This window comes from Mchenga conophoros, linkage group LG3, assembly GCF_057382185.1.
Source record: "Mchenga conophoros isolate Kocher_MC1m ecotype Shallow Benthic linkage group LG3, M_conophoros_male_GT1.1, whole genome shotgun sequence".
Lineage (NCBI taxonomy): Eukaryota > Metazoa > Chordata > Actinopteri > Cichliformes > Cichlidae > Mchenga > Mchenga conophoros.
Window position 1 is genome coordinate 10282691 of NC_140528.1, and position 22646 is coordinate 10305336.

The 22646-nt window shown below is 41.5% G+C and overlaps 3 protein-coding genes across 3 annotated transcripts in view; 2 read left to right on the plus strand and 1 right to left on the minus strand.

Moving 5' to 3' along the window:
- Nucleotides 1-22646, plus strand: part of LOC146577218 (protein NLRC3-like) — a 184246-nt gene that overhangs the window by 67890 nt on the left and 93710 nt on the right. Inside the window, exon 3 of the mRNA XM_085252228.1 lies at nucleotides 12884-12962. Coding sequence (XP_085108354.1) covers nucleotides 12884-12962 — 79 coding nt within the window. The remainder of the gene's footprint in view (nucleotides 1-12883; nucleotides 12963-22646) is intronic.
- LOC146577220 (uncharacterized) lies at nucleotides 561-6641 on the minus strand. Its single transcript, XM_085252105.1, has 2 exons — nucleotides 5990-6641; nucleotides 561-2895 (listed from the first exon to the last, which is right to left on the minus strand). Exon 2 carries the CDS (start codon nucleotides 2578-2580, stop codon nucleotides 1069-1071), a length of 1512 nt encoding a protein of 503 aa, XP_085108231.1. The 5' UTR covers nucleotides 2581-2895; nucleotides 5990-6641; the 3' UTR covers nucleotides 561-1068.
- Nucleotides 14866-22198, plus strand: LOC146577221 (protein NLRC3-like). Its single transcript, XM_085269721.1, has 3 exons — nucleotides 14866-14917; nucleotides 17995-19357; nucleotides 22084-22198. The coding sequence occupies exons 1-3, from the start codon at nucleotides 14866-14868 to the stop codon at nucleotides 22196-22198; spliced, it is 1530 nt and encodes a 509-aa protein (XP_085125847.1).

Below are 22646 nucleotides of genomic sequence, written 5' to 3' on the forward strand. Positions count from 1 at the left end.
AAAATACTCAGCAAGTAACAATGAAAACAGCACAGACTCAGTATATCCTGTTCAGTCCTGTGTTTGATATGAATGTGCTGTTCAGAGAGGATCTCGTGTCCTCTTTTACAAAGCCTTTGTTTCATGATGTTTGTGTATAAATGAATGTAGGTGTGTTTCTAAGTGTGAAGGAGCCCTGGGAGAAAAGACTGAAGCTTGTGCCAAAGAACAAACAGGAAAGAAAGATCAGCATTAATGAAGACGAGCACAGAAGGAGCCCAAGCACGTGTTGCTTTTTCAGATTTCTCTAAAAGTGTGTGTTCATTTGTTCCATCCTTCACAACAAACAACAGCTGACAGACACACATGCACTCTGTGTCACTTCACAGGGGCTGATGAAAGTGGACACAGTAAAGGGAGAGCTGGACCTGCTCTACACATCCTGCACTCTGTTAACAGACTTTATTCTGCAGCATCAACAGATAAAAATATATGAAGATATAGAAACGTTTAACATTGTGTTAAAGATATTCTATTATCAAAGTACTCAGATGCAATGAAATATCACTCAGACACTTAGAGCAGTTTTAAACGTGCACGGGTGAGAGACTCAGGGAGAGACTCACACACCTCCTTGGTGCAGTCTGGCTTTATTTATACACATCATGAAGCATACAAAAAAGGAAATATCATCCTTATCTTGTCAAGAAAACAGGTGTGGTTTATCAAAAAACTTCGTGTTCTCTACAAGGTTGTTTCTTACTCGTGGGTGGCGGTTTCCTGCTAGTGTGAAGGCAAACAGTGACAATGTGAAGGCAAAGACTGATAATGTGAAGGCAAGCAGTTTCCGTTATAAAGTAGGGAGCCAGCAATTAAAATATGCAGCTGGTTGAGTACAGAACAGAAATATAAACACTCTTAGCTGATTATTATATGAATAATAAAATCTTAGAAAGCAAAAATACTCTGACATTCCCTCCTGTTGTTTAGATTTCTCACATGACAGTACTGTTATTTTTGTCAGTTCATAACCTCTTGTCTAAACATTTTCGGTTTGAACGTCATAAAACAGTCCTGTGTTCAATTAGACTAAACATTACTGTATGGATCATCTTTCAAAATTTCTTCCATTTGAGACGTCATCACATAAGCATTGATAGAAGTTGTCACCATGTTTGATACCATTTTCTTCAGACAGGGTACTACACATGTTGTGAAAACACATAACAGTAAAAGCAAAAATGCTATTCCAACAAGTCCTTTAATCAGAAGGGACTTCCATGAACCACCTAGTAACCATGTCAACCAATCATCAGTGCTTGTGACATAGTCTTGTTGTTCAGCATCTTTAATCTTTCTCAAGGTGTTCAAAGCGTCGGTCATGTTTTGTGAGTGTATGTTGTCTGGGATGTATGTACAACATGTAGTGTCAAACAATACACACAAACCTCCTTTTTCAGCTAGAATCATGTCTAGTGCGACTCTGTGTTGCATCACTACAATGCGTATTGCGTCGATTTCTTCATTTTGCACTTTGTTGATTTTCATTGAAGCATTTAGGAACAGTCCAAATCGATAGTCAAGTGTCTCGATCCTCAGCATGTTTTTCCCAACTCCTACCCAAGGGAACAAGGAGTGGAGGACTTTCTGACCATCAGTCCATAGTTTGAAGTTCTTGGGCACATCTGATCCATAGATTGAGTCATGTGGCATTACTTCAGTGACTTCAGCAACTTCACGTTTTGCTCTTGACGTGTGTGTTTCTGCTGTGATCTTGAAGGTGTGGTCTGAAATTAGTACTGGTGCACACAGACCGGTGGAGTTCGGTGGGAGCATGAAGTAGGTTTTAGGCCCGCAGGCCCAAGCGGCTCCCTGGACCCAGAAAGTTCCATTTTTGAAGGTGTGTATTCCTTTGGATTGGGTCAGGTCAAGTGTCTGTGTGCAGTTGCGGTTTCGTCCAAGTTTCCTGTTTCCATCGGAGAAGTTGAAACACATTGGGTGCTGTATGTCCGGCGGCAAAACTATGGCGAATGATTTGTTTTTTGTGTTGTTGGCTTTGACGTTTACCCAATGTTTTTCGTTGCAGGTGTAGTTCCAGTTCGTCAGGTTGTAGGCACAAGGGGTTGTCTGTTCAATTAGGATACGTCGTTGTGAAAGTGGTTTCGTGACACGTTTGACGTCTGTGTCACTACACCATGGAATTAGGTCTTCTTTCTTTGTGCTTTGACCTTTTAGGGTCAGTCCTGTTGCCATCAAATCTCTGCGTGTGCAATTGCCAGTTGTTGCTTTGTTGAACACACACATCGCTTCGTCAAGTTCAGGTGCCTTTCCATATATTGTTGCGTGTACGGCTGTTGTTGGCATATGTGAACATACATAGCATTCCGTGCTGTTGTCGGTGCGTGTTCTATCATACACATATCTATACCACGCGTTGTTCATCCATGGGTGGTTATGGTCTTGGTTCAGGTCACGCAGATGCGAATTATCATGTGTCCATCTTTTTTGCAGGTGGTGTTGTTTATTTCCTCTCATCTGGGTGAGTGTTAGTAGGCTCACTAGGAGCGCAATGCTGGCCACTAGGAGGACAAGTGTCTTCATGATGACCAGGCACACCTAGACTTCTGGTGAGTAGACTATTGGCGAGAAGTAAAAAAGGGCGGGATATACCCAATCAGCCCTTCCCTTCACCAATAGATCACCTAGAAGCCAGGGGAGCCGGCGTCTAAGCGTCTGGATTGTCACTCACTTTTTTACAGTGGCTTTGGTGGATCCAAGATGGTCTTTCTGCTATTTTGCAGGCGGTGGGTGTGGTAAGTAGGACTTGGTATGGGCCCTCCCACCTTGGTGAACTCCAATTCTTTCTCTGGAGTACTTTGATCAGGATCCAATCACCTGGTTGTAACCTGCAAGACACTGGAGAGAAATCACTCGGCAGTTGGTTGTTTAACACAATCTCTTTATTTTCAAACAGTTTAGTCATCCATTCTGCTAGGGTAGTTTCCCTTATTGATTTATTAATAGGTTCACTGGTAATTGGCAATGGAAACGCTCTCCCGTGGATGATTTCAAAAGGTGTAAGTTTCTGAGAACCTTGTGTTATTCTCATCCACATCTTTACTAGGCCTAGACATTCAGGCCATGGTCTTCCTGTTTCTTCCATGCATTTTCTTAATCTCTGTTTTATTGTGCCGTTAGTTCTTTCCACTAATCCTGCGCTTTGTGGGTGATATGCACAGTGATGTTTGATGCTAAATCCTAGAGCTTCAGAGACTTTGCTGATGATGTCATTAACAAAATGTGTTCCATTGTCTGACCTTATCAGACTGGGAATGCCATATGTGGGGATGAAGTGATTGCATAAACACTTTGCCACTGATATTGCATCTGCTCTTTTTTACTGGATAGATTTCTGGCCATTTTGAAAATACATCTATAATTACTAGAGCATATCTTGATGCTTGGCATTCGTTAAGTTCAATAAAATCCATGTGGGTTTCCTTGTGAGTTGTGTTGTTTTTTTTGTTTTTTGTTTTTTGACAGAATAGGCATGTTCTTACAAATTATTCGCTAAAGTTTCAAAATTTATAGTGTGTATTGCATTGTTTATCTATACTATATCTCCCTCCTGTTGACACAGGTGTTTACCTCATGTGTCACTACAACCGCTGTCCTGTGTAATGACTCTGTTAATATAGGTTTTCCATCACAGACCATTAAGTCATCTTTCAGTTTACTCCACATTTCAGCCACTTGTTTTGTTCAGTGATTGTTGCAGCTTGTTGTTCGGTTTTTAGTACATCAAGTGGTATTTGTGGGCAGTAGTTGGTTTCTAGTAGCTCTGCCGATTGTTTGCAGCCTGTTTTGCTGCTTGTTCTGCAAAATTATTTCCTTTTGTGACAATATAATTGTCTTTTTGATGTGCTCCACATGTGCACAGTGCCAATTGTTTTGGCAAGGTGATCACTTCCAGCAAAATTTTTTTTTTCTTCTCTATAGATGGAACATTACATTCTCACTTGAGGCATTTTTAGATAATTTCTAGTTTTTCAAAGAATTCACACATCTCACACATCTTACATATTTTAAACAAGTATTGTCACAAATTTGTTTCCAAATCAACAAAATAAAATAATCAAACAAAACCGAAAACATACATGAGTCAGGACCCAAAAAGAAAAATGCTGCTACTGAAACAGAGCAGACATGTGAGGGAAAACTGAGCTCACAGACAGCTGCATGTGTTGGCTTTTATGCAGCTTCTGCTCTAAAAACAAATAAATAAAAAATAAAAGAAAATGTGTAACATGCTCATCAACTTAGCGGTGTCCACATATTTAATTCAGCTTCACAATCCTGTAACTTTAGCTGTTGTCTACAGGGTTTGGCTTATTAGTTGTTACTATAGATGTGCTCTATATCTCAGTAATATTTTATCCAGGTTTTCAAGCATGTCAAGTGCCTCTATGCACCTAAGTAGTTTAGATATTTCCTTTATTTTCTTCATCTCCTATGTCATTATACTGAGTTTGAGCAAACCTTAAGCTTGATGCAGACTACTTCATAACAATTGTCCATCTCACATCATACTGACTAGGTTACTTCTTATTATTATCATCTTTTTCTTTCCATATAATAACAACAGTATATTACAACATTTTATCAGTGTATATAAAAGTGTATATTACTATACTACTACTGAGCCAATTTAATAGTTGGGATCATCTTACTCAGCAAACAGATAACTTAGAATTCATCCAATCTGTACAAATTTGCTTCTTCTCTGAACAGGTTTGTGCCTACTTTTTAGACTGGTCTTCTGTTTGCCTCATCTCAGATCCAACCTTCGGTCACTTTCATTCTTTCTGTTGCATGTCTAACCAAGCAATTTATTATTATATATTTTATATTTTATTTTGTGTCCATCAAGGGCTTCGGGTGATCTGCAGCTTCACCTTTTCCCAAGCTGGAGACATTTACCTTTTCACACACTTTCCTTGGCTGACCAATGACACAGCCTTAATGTACCTTATGCATCTCTCTATTTTATTTAAAAGGTTTTCATGTGAATTATTTCCTTTTATTTATTTTATACATTCTGGGCATGAACGTCTTGCCAACTATGTTTCATTGTTAATATAAGTTTACAGGTTGTTATCCTTCCTATTATTAGTTTCAATACATTAAAAATAAGTTCTAATGTAATTTTGTCTTTATTTATTTTATTTTTGTACTTCTTATATTTATATCTATTCGTTGAGGTCTGTTTCCAACCTTTTTAAACTACTTTGATCTCTAGTTTTCACTTAATAAGGGTTTTATCAGTCACTGCAGTTTGTCCGGCGCCTGGACATTTTTTCTCTAGCCACTGCTCGTCAGCAGTGAGTTTTGTTGATTTATTACCCATTTTTCTTTCTTATTATTTTTATTAGCTCATAGATATATTTACGTTTACACACACACATACACACCCGTGGTGCTTTCTCTGGCACGAGGAATGGGAGAGGCTATTGACACGGCCTTCTACTTTCAAGCTAGCCTTGAAAGCGGTGTCAATTTTATGTGATGAAACACAACCTTTTCCCGTTCCACCAGAACTCGAGCAACCAACGGTAAACAATTCGGTGGAGTAGTTCAGCCTCCTTAATGTGCTGTAAAATCAACTTACTCCACCAACAAAACAGTAAAACAACAGATTATACGCGTAATGAGTTTTTTATTCTGGGCAACACTGTGTCTTTCTACATTGCTCCAAGCCCTCTTTCAGGCGAGCTGCTTCGTAACCTCTACGAGTCCTTTTTCAGACGAGAATGTTACTATCCTGTCGTATTTTGACATTAAACTTGCTCCAAGCCCTCTTTCAGGCGAGCTGTAACCTCTACCAGTCCTTTTTCAGACGAGAATGTTACTTAATTAATCTGTCATACATTGATGGGAAACTATTTAATGTATAGACCACAGGTTGCCTCAGTCGTTTTGCGCAAGATGTGAGTGAGTGCTAAATATTCACCTGAGTTATTGTGTGGTTGCTTTGGTTTCCTTCATCAACCCCTGAAGTCGTGGACCTCTTATAAGAACGCTGGCCAGAACCCGAACGTCACGTCTCTGGACTTTATCCTCTGCCTGGAGAGGAGTCGACAGCGTGGGCTTCTCACGACGTCAGGACTTGACGAAGGTCTCCTATTGGAGCATTGAAAAAAATATCAATGTCCACTCCGGCTCGAAGGACCAATTAAATGTTAAAGATATTCTATTATCAAAGTACTCAGATGCAATGAAATATCACTCAGACACTTAGAGCAGTTTTAAACGTGCACGGGTGAGAGACTCAGGGAGAGACTCACACACCTCCTTGGTGCAGTCTGGCTTTATTTATACACATCATGAAGCATACAAAAAAGGAAATATCATCCTTATCTTGTCAAGAAAACAGGTGTGGTTTATCAAAAAACTTCGTGTTCTCTACAAGGTTGTTTCTTACTCGTGGGTGGCGGTTTCCTGCTAGTGTGAAGGCAAACAGTGACAATGTGAAGGCAAAGACTGATAATGTGAAGGCAAGCAGTTTCCGTTATAAAGTAGGGAGCCAGCAATTAAAATATGCAGCTGGTTGAGTACAGAACAGAAATATAAACACTCTTAGCTGATTATTATATGAATAATAAAATCTTAGAAAGCAAAAATACTCTGACACATTGTGACTGTTCACATTAGTGAAGCTGTTACTTTGCTGCCAGGTGGAAAAGAAGCCTAAAGCTGAGTCTGATTAAACATCTGCTGCACCAGAGAGTTTCATGGCCCTGCTTTATCCTGTGCTTGCTGACCACCTCGTCCTGAAACCTCTTCATCATCCTCACAGTTGTGTGAAGAAAGAGGGAAGCAGGTGGAAACCATCTGTGCTGCTGTGTTCACTTGTGTGTGTGCGTCTATGGTCATATCTAATGTGTACCTACAGACAAACACAAACACAAACACCTGGCATTGCACAAGAGTCTCTATGGAGCAACCTGCAGATGTCAGAGATGTGATTAGAGGGTAAAGTGGACTAGTGAGAGCATCTATGTTGTTGTTGTCTGCTGGGGGACAGCATCAGCTCCAGAGATGCATCAGGATCAGCAAACTAATCTGCAAGGCTACAAGTGTCACTGAAGGAGTTTGAGTCAGTGAGGGACTCAAACTCACACAGCTGGTCAAGAAGGCTCAGCAGCTGCTGTATTTCCTGAGGAGGCTGAGGAAATTTGGTATGTTGGCCAAGATCCTCAGCAGGTTCTACAGCTGCACTGTGGAGAGCAGCCTGACCAGCTGCATCACTGCATGGTACGGCAGCACTACTGCAAACCGCAAACGCCTGCAGAGAGTGATAACAACTGTGGAGAAGATCATCAGGACCCCGCTGCCCTCTCTGCAGAGCAGCTACCATCACAGAGTCCAGAGGAGAGACACACCTCTGCCCTCGAGACGAAGGTTCAGAAGTGTGAAATGTAGAACATCCAGACTCAACAACTCCATCTTCCCCACTGCTATCAGACTCCTGAACAGCTGACCGACCTCAAACTGCAGTTTGCACATCAGGTCACTTTGCACACTAAGTTCATTTTGCACATTAAACTCCATGTACATCCATGTACATCGACATCTGCAGACCACACGTGTCTTCAGTTACTTATTTGTACTTATTTGCAGTTATTTATCTTTTTATTTTATTTTTTTAAGTTATTTCTTATCCTTATTTTATCTTTTTATTTATTCTTATCTTGTTCTTTTAACCATTATCTAACTTGGCATTGTGCACGGTGTGTTTAGATTCAGTTTAAATTCAGGGACACGGAGCCCCTGTTGATCCTCTACCTAATCACACGAGCTACGGTGTGAAAACGGGTGTGGGTCTCAATCAGCCAAGGTTTTGGGTGAACCCATTGTGAGATCTAGCCCCACCCTATCATGTGATTTCCTGTGATCAAATGTCCCAGGATGTGAGTGGGCGTTAAGACGTCCATGTCCCTCTTCAAGCAACTTAAAGAAGTCCAGACGCTTTTCTTTCCAAGCTCCTTCAACAACATCATTCATAGAACAGCTTCCAGCTTCTTTTGCTCGGCTACAGTTTGGATGGATTTGCAGATGCAACAAGACTAAAATGGTTAGGGTCAGGAGGTCAAAGGTCAGAGCTCCTGTGGGTCTGAGGGCGGCCTCACGCTGGAGAAGGATGAAGGAGCCTGACCTGAGCCAGTGTTTGACATGAACACATCAGCACTGCTGTCAGTGAGCCTAACGACAGCCGTTAGCATCATTTCAGTGTTTCAGTCATAAAAACACTTCCTGTCACTGTGGTGGTTACAGTGACATCATGCAGTTTGTGCTTTGACCTCCAGAGGGCGACAAATCAGCACAGACAGAGAGCTCCATTCAAACTTTGCTGCCATCAGGAATAATTCTTCAAATATAATCATCAGTGTTTGAGCAGTTATGATATCAGGGACAATCTAGACATGTGTGACAATACTGAACATGTCACATGACACACCTCAAACATCATGTGATCCACTCTCAGTCTGCACTTTCATTCATGACTTCAACAGGTTGAAATGAGCTTTGAAGAAACATTCAGTGAAATAAATCTTTCATGGATTCATGTGAGCAGCAGATGAACTTTGTACCAACAACATCTTCAATAACAGAGTCTGAATGAAGCTCAGGTGTTGATGCTGCTCACTGATTGGACGCTTGCTTTCAGCTCTGCTCTCAGTCTTTACTGCACAGGTGAAGGTAGAAAGTGTGACTGGATCTATAGACTGGAAACAGAGAAACATGCTGAACATTTGAAGCTTTGCAGCAGAAATGTTCATGTTACAAATACAGCAGAGCTGATCTGGGATCAGTGTGTTCACACCTGCAGCTACAACAAGGTTTCATGTCTCCACACGTCAGCATGTGAACTTTACTCTGACTCAGTCTGAGCAGTCAGACGGCATATTTTTAAAGTTAACACATCAGCACACACAGAGCTGAGCCCCTCCCACCTGTGCTGAGTTTCAGGTGGAGCCCCGCCTCCTTCCAGGAAGCAGCTCACCTGTGTGTCCGTGTTTAGTGTCCAGGTGTGGAGTGGAGCTTGTTGTTGGTGTGTGAAGAAACTGTAAGTTTGCTTTGTTTCCTCCTTTAACAGTTTGTCTTTAGGAACTTTACTGTTTGTTCAGCTCGTGTTTGATTTCTTCACACAACAAACTGTGTGTGTTTGTATTTCCGGTCTCTCCATTAAAGTCAGTGTGTAATGTTTCCTGGCTAACATCAGCTGTGTGCAGCTTAGTTCAGCACAAATCTGCCGCTCCATAGTTCACGGTAACGGACTCACAGCTGGACCAACGAGGCCGAGTGTGTCCGCCACTCTGAGCTACGTTCGTGTTTGTGTACTTGTAGTTTGTACTTTGAGTTCACTCAGAGCCCACAGAGGACGCAGCGTACGTGATGACGTCACAGCCCTTTACCTCCTTTACTGTCACTGTGATTAATATTTACACACGAGACACCTGCAGAGCTCTGACGCTGAGCTAGCACACAGCATGCTAACGCTAAGCTAACGCTAAGCTAACACTAAGCTAACACTAAGCTAAAGCTAAGCTAACGCTAAGCTAACACTAAGAGTTCTTACAGACACGAGTTAAAAAGCTGCTTTTAGTTTGTGATCAGAGTCCAGGACTGAGAGCAGCAGCAGAGCTGATGGATGATGAATTACTGGATGGAAGAAGCTTCTCATTAGCAGTGAATCAGTGTGTGTGCAGTTCTCTGCAAACTCAGCAGGAAGAATTAGTGTGAAGCTTTAACTCTGCTGATCCTCTTTGAATCCTGGATCAGCTGAAAGGTTTAAAATGTTGTTCACACGTGTTGGACTGACTGAAGCTTCCAGTCACAGTGAATCAGTGTGTGTCAGTGAATGCATCGTGTGTGCTTCAGGCTCCATCTAGTGGACTGATAGCAGAGCAGCTGATGGCAGCTTCCTCTGCCTCACACTGCTGTCTGACTGCATCCAGCTGACACTGAGATGAAGCAGGAAAGAAGCAGCTGATATTTGGACAGCACACATGATGAAAGGAGGATTTCAGCTGATGTGCACATGAATGATTTGTGTTTCCTCTGCAGGTAGAAAGTGTGTGTGAGCTGATGTGAATTGAGCAGCATGGATCAGTGTGAGGACAGAGAGGAGGGAGTCCCTCCCTCTAAAAGCACTCTGTGTGGGGAACATGAGAGCCAGACCAAAGCTCAGAGGTGAGATGACCATCTCTAACTGTCCATGACTCTTCTCCATGTCACAGCTCAGCACTCACATCACTGCTCCATCATTATTCACAGGAACCAGCCTGGACCTCCACCCAGCTCTGTGTCCTCTAAGAGCAAACGGGTGAAGCATTTCTTTCGTAATTTAGGGCAAAAAAAGTCATCTGACGAAAAGTAAGTTCATGTCAGTATTAAAATGTTTGAAATTTTAATCAGCTTTTACTATTTAACAATTTATGCTTTATTTATACTTTTTATGTAATGTATTGGACACATTGGATGTGACACATGTTTCATGTTCACTTACTTTTAGCGTCAATCAGAAACCACCCAGCTCTGTGTCCTTACAGAGTGACCGGTCTAAAGGTCTTCCCATTGATTTTAAAGTCCAGCCTGTGTCTGCTGCAGAGAGGTGAGCTGTTAGTAACATGAACTCTTTGATTAAACTGCTCGATGTTGTTGGATATAAACTACAAACACGTCATTCCCTCAGTCCCATTTAAACTGTCTTTTAAAACAAGCCTTTGGTTTCTAAACAACTGAAAACCCACTTCAGCAAACAGGAAGTGATCAGAGCGTCCGTCCACTTCCTGTCAGGCCCTGCAAACATTTCATATTGAAGAAAAGTAGTTGATATCTCACATTTTTACTCCACCACATTCAACCATTTTGACATTTTACAGCATGAAACTCTTGTCACATGACTCCTGTTATGTTATAGAGTCATGTGACCACCAGGGAGGGATTTGTATGGATGAAACACATTCAAATCAATCTGATTCATCAATGGAAACATTTTTGGTGTAAATGCAGCAACACTGAAAACGCTGAAGATAAAAACACAACAGATGAAATATGAACAAATCGAGGCTTTGAGTACACGTGTGTGTGTTTGAGACACAGAGATAAATGGATTGTGTGTCTGTCCTATTGCTGCATGAGGATTTTATTGTAGATTTTGTGCGTGTACACTTTTGACCACGAAGGTGTTGAAAGGGCGTAAAACAGTTGGAGGCACCAGAGTGAACACTAGTGCTGTCAGTAGATTAAAAATGACTAATTAATGACACAATCTTCTGTCATTAATCCTGATTAATCACAATTACTTGATCAATAGCTGCAGTTACATTTTTCCAACTTTATATTTAAGCCTGTAACAGACGTTTACACCATATAATGAAGTCAATGCAGAATAAACACAAAGAATGTTAAACGCTTCAATTCAAAGAGACTTTGAATAGTTTTCAGTCTTTAACTCAGCTTCTCTGCTGTAAATACAACTTTGTAACAAACATATATACTAAAAGCTAAGTGTGCACTAATATATAATAATATATAATCTATATTACTGCTGTTAATGAAAATGTTTAATCAGACTCATCACAGGGTTACTGTGGATTCATTTGGATTAATCACCATTAAACATCATTTTTAATGTAAACGAATCAAAGTTCATTTCATGAGCAAACAGACTCGAGAGAAAAGGGCAAATTTACACACTTAACATGTTTATTGAACATGTAAACATTGATTAACCTCCTGAATGAGCCGACCCCCCCAGGGACAGTCCTGCATGCTAATGATGGGCTCTGCTCTGTACCTGCAGGATTCTGTCAGCCACAAACTCCTCAGCTGATCCTGAATCTGAGCCCATCTGTCAAACAATCATTTTCTTCACAGGTGTGTGGAGGTGGCACTGATCCTGCAGCAGTCTAACACTCTGTCACTCTTCTTCAAGTCTTTGACACGAGGAACCAAAACTATGTTATTAACAACACTAACAGGTCTGCAGTTTGTCCACTTGGCAGTTGTGTCATCAGTGCTTTGCATTGTTGTGATATTTTAAGCTGGAAGTGCTTCGGTGAAAAGAAAATTCCTTCTGTCACGATGTGCAGAATCCTTCATGTTGGTCGGCTGGTCCGTCTTGTTATTTTTTTAATACTCAAACTTTCCATCGAGAGGTCAGTGTGTGTTTATCATCTTCCATATTGAGCTGATTGGTTCAGCTGCCGTCACTAACAGATGTGCTGCACATCTGCACGTGTGCAAAGGTAACTCTACTCGGACAAACTGCCCGAAGTGCGTTGATAGAAACATTTCAGGGATTTTGAGTCGTTCTGGTCTCCAGATGTGTCGTGTTAAAGGTTTTTATCATGTTAATCATGATAACAGATGAACCCCTAACCCTACATGTTAATTTTGACAGCACTGGTAACTCCTTTTTAATGTTCTTCTGTCAGATCATTGATTAGACTCGACTCCAAATACGAGACTCGGAAAACTCAAATGAAAACTCAAATCAAAGCCATGAGAAAAGGACTTCTTGTGTTAGAATGAAAACATGTGGAAGTGGTCAGGTTTCAAACACTCGATGAATCTACTGCACAGTTACATTCAGGGACCTTTGGCCTCCTGAGAGCATTAGTTGATGGTTCATCACAGTTTTCTCAAAGTTTCCTCTGAGCTTCTGCAGCATCATCACTTCCATCACTGATGAAAGAAAGTTCATAGAAAACAGAAAATATATCTTCAGAATCTGAGAGTCTAAAACTTGACAGACTTGATTCAGATGAAGTTATTTGAGCAGAAACTCCTGGATCGTTATCCTGTGTTGATCTAATCCTTCATGGTTCTTCCACAGAGTGGACCAGCAGAGCTCAGAGGTTCCCAGTGGTCAGTCTGCCCAGCAGCATCAAACACAGCTGGACTCCATATTTATGGTCTGTACATGTACAACAACTACTTTATTATTAATATTAATAATAATGCATTTATTTATAGGTCCCTTTCAGAACACCAAGGACTCTGTGGACTAAATGACCAAAAGAAAACAAACTTTGAAATCAGACGGTGCAAATGTGATCACAGGGAAACGTTTTAAACATCGAGGCTTTAAACAGAAACCAAAGTGAAACAGTTTGTAGTCGAGATCAGTGGGGATGAAGCTGAATAACTGTTTCTTCAATAACTTTGAGCTCTTAAAAAACAAAAACTAGCTGAAAGTCTGGCTGCTCTTATGAAAAGTACAGAGAAATTATGGGTCGCTCAACACTTGTGCACAATATAGGAGTTTAAATAAATCTGAAGAATAACTCAAAGTCCTACAATCATACTGATAAAGTCATCTACAGCTAACTATCCAAGTGGATTTGTTTAAGACAGCTCCATCTGCTGGTGGCCCTCTGCAGGTGCATGAAAGGGGCGTGTTTATATTGAAAGTAGTAGAGAAAGTAAACCCCACGGGAAGGAGGAGGACTCTCAGCGGCTTCCAGCTCATATTCAGACATTTGACTTCTCACTGAAAGCAGCAAGTTTGAGTGTCTGTACCTTAGTTAGAAGAGATAACATGGTCATAGTAATTAGAGTTGATTGAGCAATGCTGTCCTTATAATGTAGTTTATGATTTTTATGGACAAGTCCAGTTTTTCTGTAGAGCCTCTCAACTTGGTGACAGCAGTCAAAGTTCACGTGTAAACCAGAGCAGCAAATCAGGTCCAAATGTGTTGTTCACAGTGAGTGGGATCATCATTGGCTGCTATGTTAACCTCCTGCAGCAGGATGTGTTTGGTCAGAGAATGGATAGATCACGAAGTCATTGTTGAGTTTAGGGAGACAGTAGACAGTTGGAGGAGGTTCAGCCAGTTGACACACAGTAGATAAAGATAACTGAAGGCAGGAGCAGACACCTGTATGACTTTCCACCTCTCACATAGATTATTGTCCCTGGGCAGCGCCACAGGGCTGGTAGATGTAAACAAAGCTGGAGGAGAGGATTTATTCATCTGAGAAAAGTCACAGAGTTGTGTCTTGATGCTCAATCATCCAGGTACGTAAATCCCAAAAAGCTTGATTCTGTTCATCTGGATGTTTTCAGTGGGAGAAACGTTTCATCATCATCAGGTGACTTCTTCAGTCTCAGCTGACTGCAGGTTTCAATCTTATAAACAGGACATTTGTATGACTGAAACCAGCCCACTGAAGGAACAATGGGCTGGGAGGTCAGTTCATTGATCATTGGTACGCATATTGTCAGGACCATTGATCAATGGTTGTTGATCAATGGTCATGAGTCCAGTTCACAGAGAGCTGGGGAATGGCTGCAATCACAGCATGTAAGATGGTGACAGTTGTACCCTTGGGCCCCTCCTCCATTCAGAGATGGTCTTTCCTTTTCACATAAATGGCCTCCTTGACTCCGCCCTCAAACCAGCGTTCACATTTACTCAGGACCTTCTTGATGTGAAGTTCTTCTGCTTCCCTGGCTGCTGTGTCTGTGGGGATGGTGTTTGTTCTGTGTTGTAGTGTCCTGATGACGCCCAGTTTGTGCCCCAGTGGATGATGAGAGTCAAACCTTAAATACTGATCTGTATGTGTAAACAGAGTGAACCTTTAAGACCAGTTGTCTGTACGATCAACTCAGTCACCTGAAACATCTCCAAGTTTCTGGCTTTGATCATCAACCTGTTGGTAGTTCAGCTCTGAACACCAGTGAAATGTTTCTCCCACTGAAATCGCTGCATTCATATGAACAGCATCAACGTTTTGGGATCATGGAGTTGTGGACAAAGTCTCAGTTAATCAGATAAAGTCAAACCTATAATTGGTAAAGAGTTCGCGGATGATATGCCCCTTGATCGTAAAGAAGTGGATGTTGTGTGGACTAAAGTTCAGAGTGGTGGGTCATTCATAAAGTATTCTGTTCCAGCTGCTGGAGGACAACATCATCACTTTTGTGAAGAACGAGCTGAAGAAGATCCAGAAGGCTCTGAATCCAAATAAGCCCCAGTGCTTGGAGTTTCAGAGGGAGGATGATGAGCAGAGGAGAAACAGCAGAGAGGCATTTGTGAATTCAATTCAATTCAATTTTATTTATATAGCGCCAAATCACAACAAAAGTCGCCTCAAGGCGCTTCATAGATACAGAGAAAAACCCAACAATCATATGACCCCCTATGAGCAAGCACTTTGGCGACAGTGGGAAGGAAAAACTCCCTTTTAACAGGAAGAAACCTCCGGCAGAACCAGGCTCAGGGAGGGGCGGGGCCATCTGCTGCGACCGGTTGGGGTGAGAGAAGGAAGACAGGATAAAGACATGCTGTGGAAGAGAGACAGAGGTTAATAACAGATATGATTCAATGCAGAGAGGTCTATTAATACATAGTGAGTGAGAAAGGTGACTGGAAAGGAAAAACTCAATGCATCATGGGAATCCCCCGGCAGCCTACATCTATTGCAGCATAACAAAGGGAGGATTCAGGGTCACCTGGTCCAGCCCTAACTATATGCTTTAGAAAAAAGGAAAGTTTTAAGCCTAATCTTAAAAGTAGAGATAGTGTCTGTCTCCCGAATCCAAACTGGAAGCTGGTTCCACAGAAGAGGGGCCTGAAAACTGAAGGCTCTCCCTCCCATTCTACTTTTAAATACTCTAGGAACAACAAGTAGGCCTGCAGAGCGAGAGCGGAGCGCTCTAATAGGGTGATATGGTACTACAAGGTCATTAAGATAAGATGGGGCCTGATTATTTAAGACCTTGTATGTGAGGAGCAGGATTTTGAATTCAATTCTGGATTTAACAGGAAGCCAATGAAGGGAAGCCAAAACAGGAGAAATATGCTCTCTCTTTCTAGTCCCTGTCAGGACTCTTGCTGCAGCATTTTGGATTAGCTGAAGGCTTTTCAGTGAGTTTTTTGGACATCCTGATAATAATGAATTACAGTAGTCCAGCCTGGAAGTAATAAATGCATGAACTAGTTTTTCAGCGTCACTCTGAGACAGGATATTTCTAATTTTAGAGATGTTGCGCAAATGGAAGAAAGCAGTCTTACATATTTGTTTAATATGTGCGTTGAAGGACATGTCCTGGTCAAAAATGACTCCAAGGTTCCTCACCGCGTTACTGGAGGCCAAGGTAATGCCATCCAGAGTAAGAATCTGATTAGATACCATATTTCTAAGATTTTCAGGGCCGAGTACAATAACCTCAGTTTTATCTGAATTAAGAAGCAGAAAGTTAGCGGCCATCCAGGTCTTTATGTCTTTAAGACATTCCTGCAGTTTAACTAATTGGTGTGTGTTATCTGGCTTCATGGACAGATAGAGCTGGGTGTCATCTGCATAGCAGTGAAAATGTATGCTATGTCTTCTAATGATACTGCCTAAGGGAAGCATGTATAATGTAAACAGAATTGGTCCTAGCACTGAACCCTGTGGAACTCCATAATTAACCTCAGTGTGTGAAGAGGACTCTCCATTTACATGCACGAATTGGAGTCTATTAGATAGATATGATACAAACCACTGCAGCGCAGTACTTGTAATACCTACAGCATGTTCTAATCGCTCTAATAGGATATTATGATCAACAGTATCGAACGCTGCACTGAGGTCTAGCAGGACAAGCACAGAGATGAGTCCACTGTCAGAGGCCATAAGAAGATCATTTGTAACCTTCACTAAAGCTGTTTCTGTGCTGTGCTGAGCTCTGAAACCTGACTGAAACTCTTCAAATAAACCATTCCTCTGCAGATGATCTGTTAGCTGTTTGACAACTACTCTTTCAAGGATTTTTGATATGAAAGGAAGGTTGGAGATTGGCCTATAATTAGCTAAGACTGCTGGGTCTAGAGATGGCTTTTTGAGTAAAGGTTTAACTACAGCCAGCTTGAAGGCCTGTGGTACATAGCCGATTATTAGAGATAGGTTGATCATATTTAAGATCGAAGAATTAATTAATGGCAGGACTTCTTTGAGCAGTTTTGTAGGAATGGGGTCTAAAAGACACGTTGATGGTTTGGAGGAAGTAATTATTGAAGTTAACTCAGAAAGATCAATTGGAGAAAAAGAGTCTAACTTAATATCAATGGTACTAAGAGTAGCTGTAGATAATATTACATCTGTGGGATGATTATTGGTAATTTTTTCTCTAATGATAAAAATTTTATTTGTGAAGAAGTTCATGAAGTCATTACTAGTTAACGTTAAAGGGATGGTTGGCTCAAAAGAGCTCTGACTTTTTGTCAGCCTGGCTACAGTGCTGAAGAGAAACCTAGGGTTGTTCTTATTTTCTTCAATCAGTGATGAATAGTAAGATGTTCTGGCTTTGCGGAGGGCTTTCTTATAAAGCAGCAAACTATTTCTCCAGGCTAAATGATGATCCTCTAGATTTGTGACACGCCATTTCCTCTCCAGATTACGAGTCATCTGCTTTAGGGTACGTGTTTCAGAATTATACCACGGAGTCAGGTACTTCTGATTTGAGGCCTTAGTTTTCACAAGAGCTACAGTATCCAGAGTCGTACGTAGTGAGGAGGTGAAATTATTAACAAGATAATCGACCTCTGTTGGGGTAGCGTTCAGATAGCTGCTTTGCTCTGTGTTGGTACAGGGCAAGATCACAGTGGACTTCCTGAGGAGAATGAAGCAGGAGGAGCTGGCTGACCGTCTGCAGAGCAGTAAGAGGATTTATCTAAAGATTTAAGCTGCTGGATAAATGAGAGACTTGTGACACCAGTGTGTTCAGTCATTTCTCAGTGGGTCAGAAATTGTCATCAGCATTTTGTAAAATATGATTGTTAAAGTTGTATTTTTATTATTATTATTCAGAACTTCCAGCTGCTGTTTGTCATCGTAACCTTAAGTCTAAGCTGAAGAAGAAGTTCCAGTGTGTGTTTGAGGGCATCGCTAAAGCAGGAAACCCAACCCTCCTGAATCAGATCTACACAGAGCTCTACATCACAGAGGGAGGGACTGCAGAGGTCAATGATGAACATGAGGTCAGACAGATTGAAACAGCATCCAGGAAACCAGACAGACCAGAAACAACCATCAGACAAGAAGACATCTTTAAAGCCTCACCTGGAAGAGATGAACCAATCAGAACAGTGCTGACAAAGGGAGTGGCTGGCATTGGGAAAACAGTCTTAACACAGAAATACAGCCTGGACTGGGCTGAAGACAAAGCCAACCAGGACATCCAGTTCATATTTCCATTCACTTTCAGAGAGCTGAATGTGCTGAAAGAGGAAAAGTTCAGCTTGGTGGGACTTGTTCATCACTTCTTTACTGAAACCAAAGAAGCAGGAATCTGCAGCTTTGAAGACTTCCAGGTTGTGTTCATCTTTGATGGTCTGGATGAGTGTCGACTTCCTCTGGACTTCCACAAAACTACAATCCTAACTGACCCTAGAAAGTCCACCTCAGTGGATGTGCTGCTGATAAACCTCATCAGGGGGAAACTGCTTCCCTCTGCTCGCCTCTGGATAACCACACGACCTGCAGCAGCCAATCAGATCCCTCCTGACTGTGTTGGCATGGTGACAGAGGTCAGAGGGTTCACTGACCCACAGAAGGAGGAGTACTTCAGGAAGAGATTCAGAGATGAGGAGCAGGCCAGCAGGATCATCTCCCACATCAAGACATCACGAAGCCTCCACATCATGTGCCACATCCCAGTCTTCTGCTGGATCACTGCTACAGTTCTGGAGGATGTGCTGGAAACCAGAGAGGGAGGACAGCTGCCCAAGACCCTGACTGAGATGTACATCCACTTCCTGGTGGTTCAGGCCAAAGTGAAGAAGGTCAAGTATGATGGAGGAGCTGAGACAGATCCACACTGGAGTCCAGAGAGCAGGAAGATGATGGAGTCTCTGGGAAAACTGGCTTTTGATCAGCTGCAGAAAGGAAACCTGATCTTCTATGAATCAGACCTGACAGAGTGTGGCATCGATATCAGAGCAGCCTCAGTGTACTCAGGAGTGTTCACACAGATCTTTAAAGAGGAGAGAGGACTGTACCAGGACAAGGTGTTCTGCTTCATCCATCTGAGTGTTCAGGAGTTTCTGGCTGCTCTTCATGTCCATCTGACCTTCATCAACTCTGGACTCAATCTGCTGGAACAACAACAAACAACCTCTACATGGTCTAAACTATTTAACAAACTAAAACTTCAATCTCTCCACCAGAGTGCTGTGAACAAGGCCTTACAGAGTCCAAATGGACACCTGGACTTGTTCCTCCGCTTCCTCCTGGGTCTTTCACTGCAGACCAATCAGACTCTCCTACGAGGTCTGCTGACACAGACAGGAAGTAGCTCACAGACCAATCAGGAAACAGTCCAGTACATCAAGAAGAAGCTCAGTGAGAATCTGTCTGCAGAGAAAAGCATCAATCTGATCCACTGTCTGAATGAACTGAATGATCGTTCTCTAGTGGAGGAGATCCAACAGTCCCTGAGATCAGGAAGTCTCTCCACAGGTGAACTGTCTCCTGCTCAGTGGTCAGCTCTGGTCTTCATCTTACTGTCATCAGAAGAAGATCTGGATGTGTTTGACCTCAAGAAATACTCTGCTTCAGAGGAGGCTCTTCTGAGGCTGCTGCCAGTGGTCAAAGCCTCCAACAAGGCTCTGTGAGTAAATCTGTGATCATGTTTATTTTTAAAATGTTGATTAAAAGTGGTCATAGATTTCTTCCATGACAGATCCATGTCCTAAAACCATGAGACAGCGTAGTTGTATAGTATAAAAGAAAAAAGGAGAACTTTTGACCACAATATTGTAACTTGAATGAACTTTTGATACAGCCTTTAAACATAAAATTTATGAACAGAATCGGTGACAAAGGGCAGCCCTGGTGGAGCCCATCACCCACCGGACTTATTACTATCCAACGTATTGCCGGCTATGCCAACCAAGCTCTTGCAATGGTTGTAAAAGGATCGAATGGCCATAAAATGTTTCTCAGTTTTATTATTTTCAGTCACATCTGTTTTTGATTATTAACTGAATATTTTAAAATTCAGGCTTTTTATGTTATACAAAACATATTTTCTTATGTCTTGTATTGATTCTGAAGGAATAGTTTTCATCAGTATCGCAGATACCAGCCTGAATTTTACTTTGTATTGGATCAGAAAGGAAATCAGTGGCATCACACATCACTTACAGCAACTTCAGTACCACTCCATTTTAATAAACTGGGGGGAGTTGCACCAAGATTCAGTATGAGATAAAGAATTATTTTTAACTGTAAGGTTGGAGAAATCTGTTTTTGGAAATTGGAAGAACAGGTCATCCTAAAAATCACTGCATTGTAGTTTTATTCAGGCCCCTTCAATCTGTGATCGCTGTTGCTTTGCATTGTAAATGCTACTATTACAAAAGTCACAAATATTAGTGTATGTGTGTGTTGTTGGGTAATAAACCAAAAGAACAGAATCTACCAGCACCTCACTGATTTCTGCTTAAAAACAATGAAAAAGCAATAAAGCTCTGATTTGTTTGGTTGATCTTGTCTCCCTTCCACCTTGATTTCAGACTGAGTGGCTGTAACCTGTCAGACAGAAGCTGTGAAGCTCTGTCCTCAGTCCTGAGCTCCCAGTCCTCCCATCTGACAGAGCTGGACCTGGGTAACAACAACCTGCAGGATTCAGGACTGAAGCTTCTGTCTGCTGGGATGAAGAGTCAATACTGCAAACTGGAAACGCTGAGGTCAGATCAAGCAATATCGATTTTTTTTTCATCAATTAACATCATTTAATCAATTTCATTTGGAAAAAATTAACAGTGTTTATGTTTTGTTTTTTTAATGAATCCATGCAAGTCACAGTAAACTGCCACATTTGTCTTTTGTAACATGAGGCAATAAGGATTCCAGCATGTCCTGAAACAGTGTTGAAATATTGTAAATGTAGTAGCTCCTCATGGCACCATGAATATACTTTAACACAAGTGTTTCATGTCTTCTTGTCATCCTTTCTTCAGACTGAGTGGCTGTAACCTGTCAGACAGAAGCTGTGAAGCTCTGTCCTCAGTCCTGAGCTCCCAGTCCTCCCGTCTGACAGAGCTGGATCTGGGTAACAACAACCTGCAGGATTCAGGACTGAAGCTTCTATTTTCTGCAGTGGAGAGTCCAAAGTGTACAATTCTCAGGTCAGGATTCAGTCTTTTCTGATGATGATTTAAAACCTGAGTCAGGTCGATAAATGGCTTACTCATTTACAACAGACATGATTTGTCAAATCACCTTATATCTAACCCAAAGGTCCTGTGTTTTACTACTTTGATTTTTTAGTAAAACACAGGACCTCTTAATATTTATCTAAGAGACCATATATAATTTTTTTCCCTGGATCATGTGTGTACCCTCCTGGTTGGAGCTCCAGCAGCCTGTATCAGTGAATGGGACTTTAAATGAAATTGCTGCCCCTGTCAGGAAGAGGTCTGAGTGACACACAAAACAGAAAATATGAGCACTGCATGTGTCTGAGGCTACTCAGATACAGACCTGAATGAGACACTAACTTTGTCTCTGAGAGATAACTTTTATTATTAAATACACTTCATTTCTCATCTGTGTAGAGAATGTAGAGTTTGACATGCTAATATTACAAAATGAAAAATCACACTGAGTCACAAAGAAATTGTTTTGGAGTATTTATGGTTCAGCTGATGAAATTGTTCAAACAAACCAGTAATTTACACCGAAACAGCACAAGTGAAACTTTTTCGAGGGACTTACACTAAGCTTGTCCTGGTACACCTGTAGAGCCCAGCTTCTATGGACCATGAGCTTAAGTTCTGTGCTGCTCTGATTTATTGCCTGTGCTGTCTTTCAGTTCAGCTTTGTCGAGTCTCTGGTAGGATTTCTTTTACATGACCTGTGTAAAAACAAAACAGGAAACACATTAAGCTGAAGTAAGATGCACAATTTGAAAAATGGGGCACAAAAAATGTTGCTGCTTTCTGGAAAGTGCGTCTAAGAAGACCCAATGGAGAAAGTGAAGAGAAAAATCAAAGATTAAGAAGAAGAAAATGGCAGAGGCAGTTTCTCTTGGACTGCCTGCAGATGGGGTGAGACTCTAGAAACAGGGATGATTGGAGAAAATGCAAAGAGGCCAGGAGATGAATACTCTGGTGTTCTGGGGATAGTGGGAGTGAGAGGGAGAGATGCCAGTAAATGATTTCAAGGATAAATTTCAGAGAATCAGAGCTAAGAAACCAAAGCAAGTGGGGAACTACAAACATATGGACAGACTCATAATTAGGCCAAAGACACATTAAAGCAATTATTACAGGTTTAGAAACAGGGATGGATATGAAGGAGCTTAGCATGAATTTGCATTGAGGAAAGAATAGCAACGAGCATCAGAGGAAACAGTTAGGAAAACTAAAAGGATGTACTGGCAGGAATACTGCAGTACTTTAGGAAGAACTACCGTATTTCCCAGACTACAGAGCGCACCTGAATATTAGCCGCACAAGCTAAAATCAGGGGAAAATCCTGTTTTGTACATACATTAGCCGCACCTGACTAAAAGCCGCAGGTGTTTCAATGTTGACTTATCATATGTAAGAGAATATGCACAAAGCGAATTGTCAGGAAAGAGATGGCTGTTTGGAGACACACCC